The sequence below is a fragment of the Phallusia mammillata genome, chromosome 7, assembly GCF_965637545.1.
Source record: "Phallusia mammillata chromosome 7, kaPhaMamm4.hap1.1, whole genome shotgun sequence".
Taxonomy (NCBI): Eukaryota; Metazoa; Chordata; class Ascidiacea; order Phlebobranchia; family Ascidiidae; genus Phallusia; species Phallusia mammillata.
Window position 1 is genome coordinate 16249732 of NC_137258.1, and position 13985 is coordinate 16263716.

At 37.0% G+C, this 13985-nt stretch overlaps 2 protein-coding genes across 3 annotated transcripts; one reads left to right on the top strand and one right to left on the bottom strand.

Moving 5' to 3' along the window:
* The first annotated feature begins 252 nt into the window (after positions 1-252).
* Positions 253-4987, top strand: LOC145238865 (vesicle-associated membrane protein 7-like). The gene is made up of 6 exons (XM_080102139.1): positions 253-515; positions 1324-1500; positions 1852-1967; positions 2032-2099; positions 3857-3949; positions 4538-4987. The coding sequence occupies exons 1-6, from the start codon at positions 346-348 to the stop codon at positions 4625-4627; spliced, it is 714 nt and encodes a 237-aa protein (XP_079958265.1). The 5' UTR covers positions 253-345; the 3' UTR covers positions 4628-4987.
* A 597-nt stretch (positions 4988-5584) lies between these two features.
* Positions 5585-10684, bottom strand: LOC145239649 (uncharacterized). Of its 2 annotated transcripts, XM_080103017.1 has the most exons (8): positions 10445-10684; positions 9028-9168; positions 8670-8724; positions 8463-8585; positions 6902-7189; positions 6595-6702; positions 6449-6524; positions 5585-6130 (listed from the first exon to the last, which is right to left on the bottom strand). In XM_080103017.1, the coding sequence occupies exons 1-8, from the start codon at positions 10667-10669 to the stop codon at positions 6004-6006; spliced, it is 1143 nt and encodes a 380-aa protein (XP_079959143.1). In that variant the 5' UTR covers positions 10670-10684; the 3' UTR covers positions 5585-6003. The 2 variants fall into 2 exon arrangements, with proteins under 2 accessions (XP_079959143.1, XP_079959144.1); XM_080103018.1 differs by lacking the exon at positions 8463-8585.
* Between the last annotated feature and the right edge of the window lie 3301 nt (positions 10685-13985).

Below are 13985 nucleotides of genomic sequence, written 5' to 3' on the forward strand. Positions count from 1 at the left end.
ACAATTTGACAAGTTTGTGTTCCCAAAATTGGGTTTATGTCTTTAATGAAACGCCTTAAAAACTTTTTTCGTAATACTTTTGTATTGCCATATTTGTTGGTAATTATGTACAGTTTGTGTAATAGTTCTTTCCGTTCAGCATTACTTAAAACATTTTTCTCAGTGTTGAAAAAAATGGGGTCGCATGTAAATTCTGATTTCATTTTCCCTTAAATTGGGGTCGCCTATAAAAAAGGTTAAAGACCACTGACTTAGTGAGATAGTGAGATACAATCCTAGGTACGCTTGACCTGTACAGAATGTTTGTTTTCAACTTTGTTTCTTACAGGTAGAAAGTGGCACTTAATGTTCGAACTTCGGCCTTTAGGCATGGCGATTCTTTATTCTGTTATAGCTCGCGGCCAAACTGTGTTGGCCAAATACGCTTCATGCGCTGGAAACTTCCAAGAAGTTGCTGAACAAATTCTTGCAAAAATCCCGTCAGATGACGCAAAACTTACATACTCACATGGAAAGTAAGCATTTACCAATAAAATTAGTGTTCTAGTCTATCCTGGATTCCTGGAACATTAGATTCGGAATCGTTTAATCTCCGTTGCCAAATCTTTATGCCTTTTGATCACCTTTAGTATTCCAATTATAACGAACCTTTGTGTGATTATTTTCTATTGTAGAGTAATACAAACATTTTTTCCAGCTAAATAGTACATAAAACAAATTTTCCAGCTAAATAGTACATAAAACACAGTAATTCCCAACCTTTCTGTGGACTGTGGGTGCATACCACTTTAAGGTTACACATTGTCACAGCATACCATACATGCTAAAAAATAGTATTTTTGATCTGACAACAGTTACATTCTGAATCTAAAAATGCAGTACAATGAAGAGCTCAGCACACTAATGCACAATATGTAACTGCATCAGACTCACTTTATATTGCATAAATCATGTTTTAGCAAAATTTAGCTTCTACATTGTTCAAAAATAAATTACGATTTAGTACATTCAATCGGAATGAATAAAATACTGATCCAGATGCCCTGTACTGCGGGTTGGGAACCAATGCTCAAATAGATCAAGAAGGCATTTTGATATCCCTGCAAAAAGTTCATTGATGAAGACCTCTTTATGAATTAACTGTAAATGATACTGCTTTGTAAAGTTAGTTTGTCAACAAAAATATTGCTTGATAATTAATTTTGTTTGGATAAAACATAGGGCTCTTAGCCAAGGCTTTTGGCAATGATAGCTTAACTATATAGTTTTCCTATGCGTTTGAGTCGACATCACATATTGTTGATAAGTGCTCATTGATTTCAGCTTTCTCTTTCATTATGTGTGTGAGGATAGAATTGTTTACATGGCAATTACTGAGGATGATTTTGAAAGGTCCAGAGCTTTCAGATATTTGTCTGACATCAAAAAAAGATTTAAGTCAACATATGGAAACAATGTTCACACTGCCCTGCCATATGCTATGGACACAGAATTTTCAGGGTAACATTGTTTAACATCTGTAAAATATTGATCTTAGATAAAAACAAAACATAATGAGTTTGCAAAAACATGGTAAAATGTCTTAAAATCGTTTAGATAAAACCAGTGGTGGGATTCAAATTTTCGGTTCTATCACAAAAGTCATATTTTTCAGCCAGTTTTTCAAAATTGGTGTATCAGATAAGATGCAAAAAGTATATTGACAGTAACCAATAATGCTAACTGGTTCACTGATCTCATAAAATTTTGTGAGACGTTTCTATAGAACCGGTGCGAACTGGCTGAATCCCACCACTGCCTACAAGCCGTTTTGAGCTTTTCGCATATTAAAACTAATCATAACAATTTTAGACAGTTAATGATACAAATGAGGCACTACAGTAAAGACGAACCTGAAGAACTTAACAAAGTAGGCCAAGTACAAGACCAACTTGATGAGTTAAAGGGAATCATGGTGCAAAACATTGGTAAATTGGTGCTGTATACCATTTTGATGAAAGATTTATTCCTTTACAAATAGTGTTTTTACAGACAGCATTGCAACCCGAGGTGAAAATCTTAATTTACTTGTCGATAAAACAGAAGACCTTTCGGAGTCTGTAAGTAATGTAGAAAAATCGTAAACTGCATAACCAATTGGCCAATTTTTGTAAACAATGAACATTGTTAACAGAAGTGCTGATATACCACTCCCCAGCCAAAATAAGTTACTATGACACTTATATAAGGTGACAGGAATGCTTTCTCTCAGTTGCTCTTCCAGAACCAGATGAACACTCACAGTGTAGAATGTGAAGTCACATTTAATATAATGTTATTATGGGTCCCCTTCCCTGAAGGGGACACATATTGATTTTACTCAAATTGTTTGTTGTTTTTTTCTTTTTTTTTCGTCTCCCCAAAGTTTGTCCGACTCGTTTTTCCATCAAATCCTTGATGGATTTGCATGAAATTTACACAGATGGTAGATGTAGTTATGTAGATGTGCATCCCACTTTGTTTTTGTTGATAACCCCAGTATTTACCCCGCTAGCCCCCTAAAATGGGTATTTTTCCCCCAAAGTTTGTCCGACTCGTTTTTCCATCAAATGTTTGATGGATTTGGCTGAAATTTACACAGATGGTAGATGTAGTTATGTAGATGTGCATCCCACTTTGTTTTTGTTGATAACCCCAGTATTTACCCCGCTAGCCCCCTAAAATGGGTATTTTCCCCCGAAGTTTGTCAGACTCGTTTTTCTATCAAATCCTTGATGGATTTGGATGAAATTTACCCAGATGGTAGATGTAGTTATGTAGATGTGCTTCCCACTTCGTTTTTGTTGATAACCCCAGTATTTACCCCGCTAGCCCCCTAAAATGGGTGAGTTTTTAAACAGTGTCAGAATTGGCTGAAATTTGGATAGCTTGTAGAGTATGCCATTTATAGATGTCGATTGGTGTGTTCAACCATGTAGCCCCATCATTTACCCCACAAGCCCCTAAAGTGTAAAACGTATTTGTATGTTACTGGGCACCACAAACGAAAGATTTCTGTTGCTCAATAGTGTTACAAGGGCAAGCAGTTGTATGTTACTCTTTTATGACTTTGTGGATTGCTTGGTGAACGTTAGTTAGGGGGTTGTTAACAGCCCTATGGCATCTGAAACATTAACGGTTGTCGCTCAAAACACCTCTAGTGGTCGAAATTTTAAACATTGGCGGATTGGGCTGAAATTTTGCAGTACTATTGATTGAGTCATTGAGATTTCATATTTTTTTAGTTTGAGTGTCTGACCCCATTAGTTACCCCACTAGTCCCCTACAATGGGTCAGTTTTTTAAACAGTATCGGGATTGGATAAAATTTGGGGTAGTATGTGGACTATGCTATTTGTAGGTTTCAGTTGATGTGTTTTACCTTTAGCCCCAACATTTACTCAACTAGCCCCCTGAAATAAATGAACTTTTAAAAAACATTCTAATTATATGAAATTTTGCAAAGTTTATTAAACATACTCAAATGTTATGTTTTTACATAGTATTATTATTTAAGCCCAGTGCCGATCACTGCGTTTACCTTACAACACCAAACTTTCACATGGTTATCTCTTGAAATGCATTATCTACAACTTTGCATGTGTGGGGACCCATGAGCTTCTGCTTGCAGAAACAACTAAGGTTATAAAAGATAGTGGATGGTATGGGACCCAATATAAAATAAGCATAGGAAATATATCAATGTTTTAAAATAGGTTATAGTGTATATGCAAGGGCAATATGTGCTAAGCCACCCTTCTAGTTGTATGATGCATTCAGTGCATTTTTAATTTAATATCATCTGTTTGTATTTTCAATTTTATTGCTTACCTTGACAGGCAGTGACATTTAAAAAACAAAGCACAACCCTAGCACGCAAAATGTGGTGGAAAAAGGTGAAATGGATCATACTCTTGTCACTCCTTGGAATCGTAAGTTTTTTGCAGTTTTTTACTTTGTCAAATTCACACACATGATAGTCAGCTATCTAAAGTTTATCTTTCCAAAGCTCAGATGATAAGGTTTACCAGTCCATTAGGCTTTGTCAATTCGCACATACACAGTGACATGCAGTGTTTAGTACAAAACAGTATTTGAGATTTAGTTATAATGTTGTTGTATTTACAAACTCTTTTCCCAACCCTAAAATCCCTAATTGTAAACACTTTCAAAAGTTACATACGTTTTGAAAGTGGATTACACATTTCAGGCAATTTCATCTGTACTTTATGAGGTTAGCAGATGTTATTCTGTGGCTTCGTGAAAACTCCCGATTTCTATTGTGTGTGGTTGACCCAATAAGAAATTGTGGCACAACAAGCATTAACTTGTTTGCTTTAAATATTTAAACAAACAAGCAAAAAACAGACTGTTTTAAATATGTAACTATGTTTTATAGTTTTGGTTCCTAAAATTCATGGAATATTATTTTTAACTGGCAAACAGTTTGGAAAGGCTTCATACTTAGCTAGCCCCAATATAACACCACCTTATCTCATTAAGTAATATTTATTTTTCAGCTTATTTTTTACTTTATAATGTCTGCTGCATGTGGAGGCCTAAACTGGCCACGGTGTGTGCATCATGGAAATGGAACAAAAGTACCATGATGACAGAAATCCTTATTGCGTTTTCGATGTTGGGGCTCATGTTCAGTTCTGTAATATGACCAAGAACATCACAACAATACACATTTGTACTTGTATTTGCTGCCTTTGTATCAATTTCAGATCAAAGTGCATGTTGGGTATATTCATATTTGAACCTCTGAATGCCGTTTGTTAATTGCTTGCTATGAACTGTGTATGGTCTTGCCAACTAGGCCATGAAATATACTCTATGTGTACAGTAAATTGAAAATAGTTACTTACTGTTAAATTTTTGTTCTGAAGCTATATATGCTTCACCTTACAATGAGTTTGCCTTTTTAAATATGTGCAATTTATACAATAAACTTGTTTTTTATGCTAGCTGTTGCGCCTTTTCTGCAGGCTAGGCTTACCAAATGGAAAAATGAAATTTGCAAGTTATGTTTAGATTTTTCAGCACAAATTACAGTCGTCCGTGTATCAAAATCATTGGTTCTCAAACGGTGTGCCGCGCAACACTAGTGCGCAGCAGAGATTTCCAAATCTGCCGCGCAATATTCGCCATGTTAAAAGTGCAAATACTCTGCTATGTAAAAGCAACCCCACGGTTTAAAGTAAAGTTGCCAACGAACTCATTTTCGCCATTTTTCTATGATGGCCTGCAAAGTGTGTCGCTAAATAAAAAAATACTTTGTTAATCCGCTGCATAGCCTACTTAAAAAGTTTGAAAACCACTGATCTGAATCCAATTGTGAAAGATTAAGACCGAATCCAAATAATCGGTGATATAGCCCAACTGCCACGTTTTGTTGAAAATTAATTTGAGACTGTCAACAGCGATTTCTTACAAACGTTAATAACTTACGAGTTAATTTAACTGGATTACTTTAAAAAACCAGACAGACGTGTCTTTCGGAAAAGCCCTTTCCATGATTTGGTGTTAATGGCAGCTCACTTGTTTGAAAACTAAGTTTCAAATATATACAAGGGTTTATTTTGTTTATGCTTAAATAAGAACGAGGAAGACAAAATAGTATTGCAATAAAGAGAAAACAAATACAGCTCAGAACAAAAAGTACGATAGAAAAATGTTACAAGCGTTAAAACACTTTAAATTGCCATGAATTTGACAATAACAAGAAATATGAATTTTCTAAGCAATGCAAAAATGTGAAGACATAATGTTCAATTAACTAAGTTACTAAGTTAATGTTTTAACTTTAAAGGCCGTACCAAACAAAAAACAAAATAAATCAATAAACTTGAAACACAAGTTAAGAACGTTGAAGTGTGTTTGATTTGCCGAATCCCTATCAGTAAGATGGAAGCATATGAGTATGTAATCGAAATAAGTTTGGTGCAAATCAAGGTGTAGGCCTACAATCTACAATTTAACATTACACATGAAGTTTCGCCTTTCGGCAATTGTATTTATTGTCGTGGAGCGATCGAACAATGAAACTTGGCTTTTTTACAGATTTTCCCGCTTTATATTGTTGTGAACTGTATCTGCAGCTTTGATGTCTGTAAAAAGTTTAACATTTTAGGAATTTCAGGCTCACTGTACGTAATTAAAAAATGTTCCAAAAATAACATTATTAAGGTGTAGCCGCAATAAATGTAGATAGTTATATGTCACTTAACTCAAACTCATTTACCCTAAAATATAGTATGTACCTTGATAATATATGTTTGACAAATTTTAAAATGGTAGTTACACTTTTTAAGTTCAGTATTTTTAACTTGTTTTCAAAATGCATCAAATCAGCTAAAACTAACCACAAGATGTCGCTACGGGGCAATGAAATATCTCGACTTTACCACATCAGTACTTGAACTTACCTGTAATAGTAAACGTATCCCACAACCACAGAGAAAACTATTACCATCAATCCGCCAATAACAGCAAGGATGATAACTGGAAAATGAATGTATTGTTTAGAATTTTTAGAAATAACCAAACATTTAACATTGTATAAGAGCCCTACTCAGAGAGGATGGACTTGTAGAAATTTCCGATTCTTTTTCAGGTTCCATTACTTTCAACAGCACAGTATGTTGGGTTGTTGGTTGTTCTGTTGGCAGTGTTTTCATCTCTACAAAAAGTAACACAGCATATAAATCGTAACTGCCGAATAACGTTGTTCCAGCAAAATTTAAATTGTCGCCTTGATCTATGAGCACTTTGTTATCTTGCTGGTGGACTTGGTCGAGTTATTACTTTACATTGCAAATATATTTTATTATACAACCAAAGTTAAAATTGTTGTCAGCATTTTTAAGCAAATGTCAAACCTGTTGTTTGTGTGACCGTTGTGGCCGGTTCGGTTTTTAAACTGCTGTCCGATGGTAGTTCTTCGTCCAGTTTCCCGTTAATGACTTCCATTAAGCTTGTTTTTTTCAAAGGTCGTTTTTCATTGACTTCTGCAAACATGTTGTCAAGTTCCACGTAATCACGCTCTGATGGAGATTTCTTGACAGCATCACGTTGTTTGTCCCTTGCTGCGTGATGTATCGGTGTTGTGGTAGGCGTTGGCGTTGGCTTGTTGCTTTCTATGTTGTTTTGCAGTAAGACAGCAGTTTCTGTTTGTAAAGGGAGAAATTATGTTAGGAATGTAAACTTGATACTGGATTTTTGATAGCTTGTATTTTCGCCTGCGAAATCCTAGTGGTTTTAACCCTGATCCAACTGCCGTACAAGGAGTAAAAGTTTTTGATCTTTAGATGTAGACTTTAAAAAAGCGGTTGCATTACCCAGATCAGTACTGACAAGATCAAAACTAGCATACGCTACTCAGTGTAGTATTATAACAAAAAAATCCGGTAAACATATTTTTTAATAGTGGGTGAGAAAGGGAATGAAACTAAATGCCTTTTTATCTCACATTGACCACAAGTATATTTTCCAACGCAGCGCTTCCCAATCATTGTCATTACCCCCTAACAAGGCCGCGAGGTTTTTTTCGCGTGGTCACGAGTGTACTCTAATACAGTGGTCGTCAACCGCCGGTCCGCGGCCCGGTACCGGTCCACGAGGAGTTCGTTACCGGGCCGTATAATTTTTTAGGTTAAATGCTATAAACTATTTGCCCATGTATCCCAGGGATGATAAACTGATTTCAGAGTTTTTATTGCTCAATATTTGTAGTTTTTTTGAAGACCGGTCCGCGATAGAATGTTAGTTTCAAAAACGGTCCGCAGTGCAAAAAAGGTTGCCGACCCCTGCTCTAACAAACAGCATAAAAAGACACTGGCCAAATCCCAGCAGTAAGTAAACCACTGCCCGTAGCCTCTTTTTTCTTTGTAATGCAAGAAAGTTGACAACCACTGGACACAAGCCCCAGCTTTCCCAAAATTAGGAAACTTTTTAAACGTGAAATAAATGCGAGAAGTCGATTCGACTGAGCAGAATACAAATTAGAAACTTTTTTGAAGTTCCTTTACATTTGCCACATGCAATTAGGCTACATGCACAAAAAGATTACATGCAAATTATATGCAGGAATTGCAATTACATTTCATACACCAGAAATAGTCGGTTTCCACACTTCAATGCAGCAGTACTGTGTGAGAAGCTGGGAATCAACCAACCCACAATTCTGCTGCGTTTTTTTCGACAATTTGTGGTTAATTATTGTGTATTTAGCAAAAACAGATCATCAAATTAGGGTTGTGCAGTAATGTTTTTGCTTGTTTCATTTCTGCACCAAACAACAATCAACCCATTGTCGTTGAATAATCACAGCAAAAAGCGTAAAGGTAATCTTTTTGCAGATCATTTGTGAACATTCATACCAATTGTAATTGTGTCACAACAATTAACATTCGATTGGTAAAACACATGTGCCGTTTTTACCCTGAAAAATACTTTGTGTGACATAATTTGTTTCGGTTACGTCATCAACCTCATTGGCAACGTAGTTGCGCACTGTCATGGAGGCAATTTTTATGGCTTCTTCACGGGCTGCAACAGCATTGTCTGCAAGGCATTGTCACGCAAATAGGTAAAAAGTTGTATGAAGGTTATGTTTTCGGAAGCTTATCAGTGTTATAGGGTACTCACCATAGCAAGGGTTAGCAAACACGAGGTTATGGATCTCAGAACATCTTTCAAGTTTCTGTAAAAAAATCGAGATTTAATATGTAGTTGCATTAAAATTAAAAGGCGGTAAGTTTTACCAAAACAGACCCAGTCTTTGTTTTTGCCCAAGATTTGCTGGACTTTGTTTGTGTACCCCTACCAAAGTATTCAATACGAATTAAGATTTAAAAATGGAACTGTTCCGTGTAAAATGGTATTACACTGTAATACTTTCACCTTGTTAGCTTAAACATGTCGAAAGAGCGAGGAGCAAGTGGAGACGACTTCAATTAGTATTAAAGGAAACATTTTTCGATTAGCAAAACATTGCTTTGTGTACCTTTCTTTTTACACTTCCGGACATGTAACAGCTGCATTGTGTTGGCTCACTGGTAAACGCGGAGGATCTCAATACATCGATGTAATGTAAACACGTCATCAGTTTTTCTGGGAGGGCACCACACCGACTATCAGTCCTTGTCTAAAAAGTATATTTTGAGTAAAACACCTTTCTGCGACCGAAAATTTAACTATAGGGTTTCGATATTTTATGTCGTTCAAGCAAACCACGTTGGTGTACTCAGTCGCCGAATACTCACAAAGTCAGCGAAACAGATGATTTACTGAACAATTAACTGATGTTTGGTTGTTCAAAGGTTTTTTTACTTGCAAAAATAAACGGTTTTTAAAGTTATTATCTGTTAAAATCGAAAGAACAGCCGTTACCCGAACGTTTGCTCAAAGGAAGAGTAGGCTAAACATGAATGAAATGTATCATATTTTCTCTGCCAAACAGACAACGGAAACAAGCAAATCAAATGGACGTGACACGAGAATGTCAGCAACTTGCACTCTTTGGTGTACTTCATGCATTAACTTTAAACACAAACATGTACCAGGTGAAACACTTTGTATGGTTACATTTCAGCACAACCAATGTACTGGATATGATAACCTTTACGACCCAGCACGATGAGGTAGTAACTCCTGCGTGCAAAGGAGAACTCACTTCTTGGTCAATGGTTAACTAAACGTTTTACGACCCCAAATGTTGACGTATGGATGTCAAAAAACGTGTAAATGTATTTTTTCCGACGCTTTAAGCCAGGGGCGGGCAACTTCTCCAGTAGGCGGGCCTGATATGGGAAAATGAAGTACTTGGCGGGCCGGATACCCGAATCGATACATTAATCGCGTATTTATCCAGTGATTTAAAGCGGATTTTTGACCACTTAAACGTCCTAAACCAAATACAATCAAGAACGTCACAATTACAATACAGTCCAAACAATCTAACTGATATAACATAAAATTATTTACCACAGCAAATTGAATGCATACACCACAGACTTAGATACTGCTGAAACACTAACTAGGCTACACGTGTGGAAACAAAGGAAGCCGTGAAAGCAGGCCACACACAAAGTTGGCGGTTATGTCGTAACAATAGATGTATGGTGCAATGGTAACAAAGGCGGGAAAGTTTTTTGCTATTGGGGAGCGTTACTGTCTGTTACAACTATAATTTGACGTAGTAAGCAAGTAGTGTGGGACTGCGGCAGACTGTGGCCGTGGGCCACATTATCATGTAAGACCAGAAAGTGTCTGCGGGCCGCTCAAAATCCCGTCGCGGGCCGGATCCGGCCATCAAACGTACCTTAAACTGAAATATTTTTTGTTGTTATATCTAAGACATATCATGACAAGTTTTTACAGTGTCATATTATTTTGTATGTTTTGTCAGCTGGTGAACCTACCCAACATTGTTCCTTGACGTAATTGTAGGCGCGATTACATGTCGAATTCCTTTTGCATATTTTTCTGTCCTCCGTACACCAGCGTTCCTTGCTCTTATCCCGTTTGTTTCTGTGCAGTGTCTGAGAACAACTTTTGCCTACTAGCATCACAACCATGAAGATCACAAACACATACCTAATGTTTTTTCGCAACGTCAAAGATCGCCACAGATGCGGTTTTGACATTTTGTTTTAAGTTTTGCGTCTAAAGAAACAAAAGTGTTAACTGAATATAAAAGTCGAAAGTAAACAAAAAATTTAAGATCTATAGTCGGCTTAATGTTCCAGTTTCTTTCTGACACTTTTATTGCTTAAGCTACGAGAGTGAATGTATCTAAATATTTTATTATTTTCATTTATCCAATATTACTTTTTAACAATCACCTTTATAAGGGACTGCATCTCGTCTGCTGTGCGATAACAATGACTTTACGTATTGCCAACCTGGTATCAACATCTAACACATTATTCTGCAAAAAAGGACCTTGGCCAATAATTCATGAGTCTTGATCCAGCCTTCCTAGAAGAGCTTAGGCTTGTTCGATTTTACGAGCGTCGTCGTAGAAACGACATTTTTAGTCTCATTTTGGTTCTTGCTCTGTGTACATCAAAATGTGTGGATTGTTACGTCACAGATTGAGGTGAAGCAGATGTTTTTATTGTCCGCCATTTATACAACGTTTCGTCACTGATTATCTCGTTTCAATGATGAAATCTCTTATGTGTACACTCACAATCAGTCAAATATTAATTTTATTATCGCTCTGATTTCACTGTATTGACTAAATACTGACCGCCATATGCCATGGACACCGGACCAGCAATATTCAACATAGGCTCTTTTCGGCTACCTGTGGCTTGTTGTTTGAATTTCTCCTCTGTTTGTGTGTTCACCTTTTCTCGCCTGGGTTAATATTGACATACCTGTCATCTGATAAACTCTCTGCTACAAGGAGGGCGTTCACTATAACTGAACATGACGAATAACTCCCGGCCAGGTCACCTAATTTATCTCATGTTCTTCAATCAAAAGGTGAAATATATGTTGAAACCCAACACAAAGATCGACCAGATTATACAATAAGATAAACCTAAAAACTGTTTTTGGTTGAGTAATGTTAAATGTATAGTAACGCAAAGGCTGTATCATACTCGAGTAAAAAAGTTTTTTTTCTATTGTTATTACAAACCACTTAACATGATAACATGTTCAATTTTCGACCCTTTCAACTTTCATCCTAACCAAACAAAACACATAGACTAGTCGACACACCAATTCAAGTGCACTTAACTGACATGTTTCAATACAATATTACTTGCTTCAACAGGGCACTGCCTTAGCAATGTGGGCTACCCAATGAACTCAAACCTGACTTCCATTGTTAGCAGATAAAAGAGCGACTATTTGAGATCGTAGTCTTTTTACAGGCATTTTCATTCGGCCCACGTTCAAATCGAAGCGCAAACAGAGATGCGGCGTCACACAGCAAACAGAGTCACGATTGAAAAATTTGGAGTCAACCTGCAACACGGCGCCAGCCTTAATTTGTTCTTTATCCCTGACCTTTTTACCACAGACACCATATTTCCAACTCGGCAGTTACCAGAGAGTTCCATCTTATAGTAGTAAAACCGTACTGAAACACTATGCGGAAACATAACGTTGTCCAAACACTCACAACAACACACGTAAATCACCAACAGTCACGCTCAGAACCACAATGACGTCACATTACGCTGGGGCTACGTCAGTACCCGGGTCAAAAATGCAGGGATTTTTGAAAAAAATCCGTATTTGACCAAGGACACGTCCGCAAATATTTTATGACCAACTCACCCTCACTGACATCTCTGGAACTTCTAACAGTTACAGATTTGTGTATACTGTTTCTGATCCGTTGGTCGCTTAAATAGAAAAAGTGTGATATTTTTAAACCTTGATTTGCAATCATGAATGTGTGCGCCAACTAAAAACGAGTTTGGTAACCACGAACCCGAAGTGTAAAGTGAAAAATAAGAGCCGTACATGAAAGTTTCATTAGGCGAGCAAATGTTATCGCAAACTTGTCATAGCGCACTTTACAAACCCGCAATGTTTGCTTTGACAACTTCCCTTCAATTTTAGCGTTGCGCCGATTTTTACATTCTATCTGCTTTACAAAATATGAAACATGTAGCCATACAAGTGGCTATCGTAGAAATAGCGCGCATCTAATTACGCGTAGCATTGTCATCAATCACTCTTTTTGAGTGTACTTCACACAAGATAACACCGTTCTTTGCACGCATGGTTTTTTAATACATTTAAATTGCAAACGCTGGTCTCACTTTCACTGTAACTCTGTACACTTCTTTGCGTACAACTATTGAAATGTTGGGATAACACAATGAGCATGCTTTTCTCCACCTGTGCGAGGCACGGTGATTCGTGGACCATTCATACCGGTAACGCCGCGTTGAAGAATTCTGGGCGAAAATAAATCAGCCTGACATTTTTTATCTTTAAAAACACCGGCGTTTGCTCATGTGACATTATTGTTTTACTTGGAAACAATTAGGGTGTCTTGCAAAATCCGTGTTTATCTGTCATATCTTAAACACAAAAACGTTTTAAAAAGTGCGGACATAAGACGTCAAGCACACCTTCCTGACGTGCGTAAGCACACCTTGACGGACGGGCTAAAAATATATCCATCTTCAAACGTTACGCTTTATTTAACAAGCTACCAACACATGCGTGTAGAATTACGTCACTTGTTAAGGGTCATTTCTCTTTTTGCAGGACATATTCAGGATAAAAGTCCTTGCGGAGTCCTAATAATAAAATGTTGGATAACAGTCTTTGGCTCTTTCGAAATTTGTTTGTCTAAATCTTACTTCATGGCAGTTTGTAATAACACATATAATCAGCACAACATTTTTCATACTTAGTATGCCACATCATACATTAAGCTGTTGCTGACAGGCTTTCTGTATTAACAATTATCGCTCTTCCAACGTGTGACGTCGAAACTTTGGTTATGTTACAATTTTTAATGCCACATTATGCAATCACGAGCCATCACATACTTATTACGAAGACATCAGCAGCATAAAAATTACTCTAGTTTAAACTTGAACAAATTGGAATCCATGCAGTTGCTTTACTTATAATTGCAGTTGCTTTACTTACTTTTTCACACACTCGCGTTTTTAAAAGGAAATTCATCACTTTTAGCGTTTACCTGTTCTAAAACCGTTTTATCTTTTACTTTATTAAGCAAACTGGTTTGGCTTGGAAAGTTTTAAACCATAAACATTTTCTTCCAACGCATCAGTGATAAACCCTGTGTTACCTTTCGTGATTGGCGCTAGGCTTATTCATAGTCACGTCTTACATCGGTTTTAGGGCGCATGGACCCCGACCCAGCCCACTTCAGACGAAAATCACATGCTATTGGATGCTTTATCACGTTTTCACACTTGGATTTGACTGTTTGTCTGATAACATCGGTCTGGCTTT

Excerpts from the sequence above, each read along its gene's own strand:
- LOC145239649 (XM_080103017.1), bottom strand. The coding sequence starts at position 10,669 with ATGTCAAAACCGCATCTGTGGCGATCTTTGACGTTGCGAAAAAACATT. Across the intron at positions 8,725-9,027 it reads CCGGAAGTGTAAAAAGAAAG|AAACTTGAAAGATGTTCTGA; the intron begins GTACACAAAGCA and ends ATTTTTTTACAG. Across the intron at positions 7,190-8,462 it reads CACACAAAGTATTTTTCAGG|AAACTGCTGTCTTACTGCAA; the intron begins GTAAAAACGGCA and ends CTTTACAAACAG.
- LOC145238865 (XM_080102139.1), top strand. The coding sequence starts at position 346 with ATGTTCGAACTTCGGCCTTTAGGCATGGCGATTCTTTATTCTGTTATA. Across the intron at positions 1,968-2,031 it reads AATCATGGTGCAAAACATTG|ACAGCATTGCAACCCGAGGT; the intron begins GTAAATTGGTGC and ends GTGTTTTTACAG. Across the intron at positions 2,100-3,856 it reads CAGAAGACCTTTCGGAGTCT|GCAGTGACATTTAAAAAACA; the intron begins GTAAGTAATGTA and ends TTACCTTGACAG.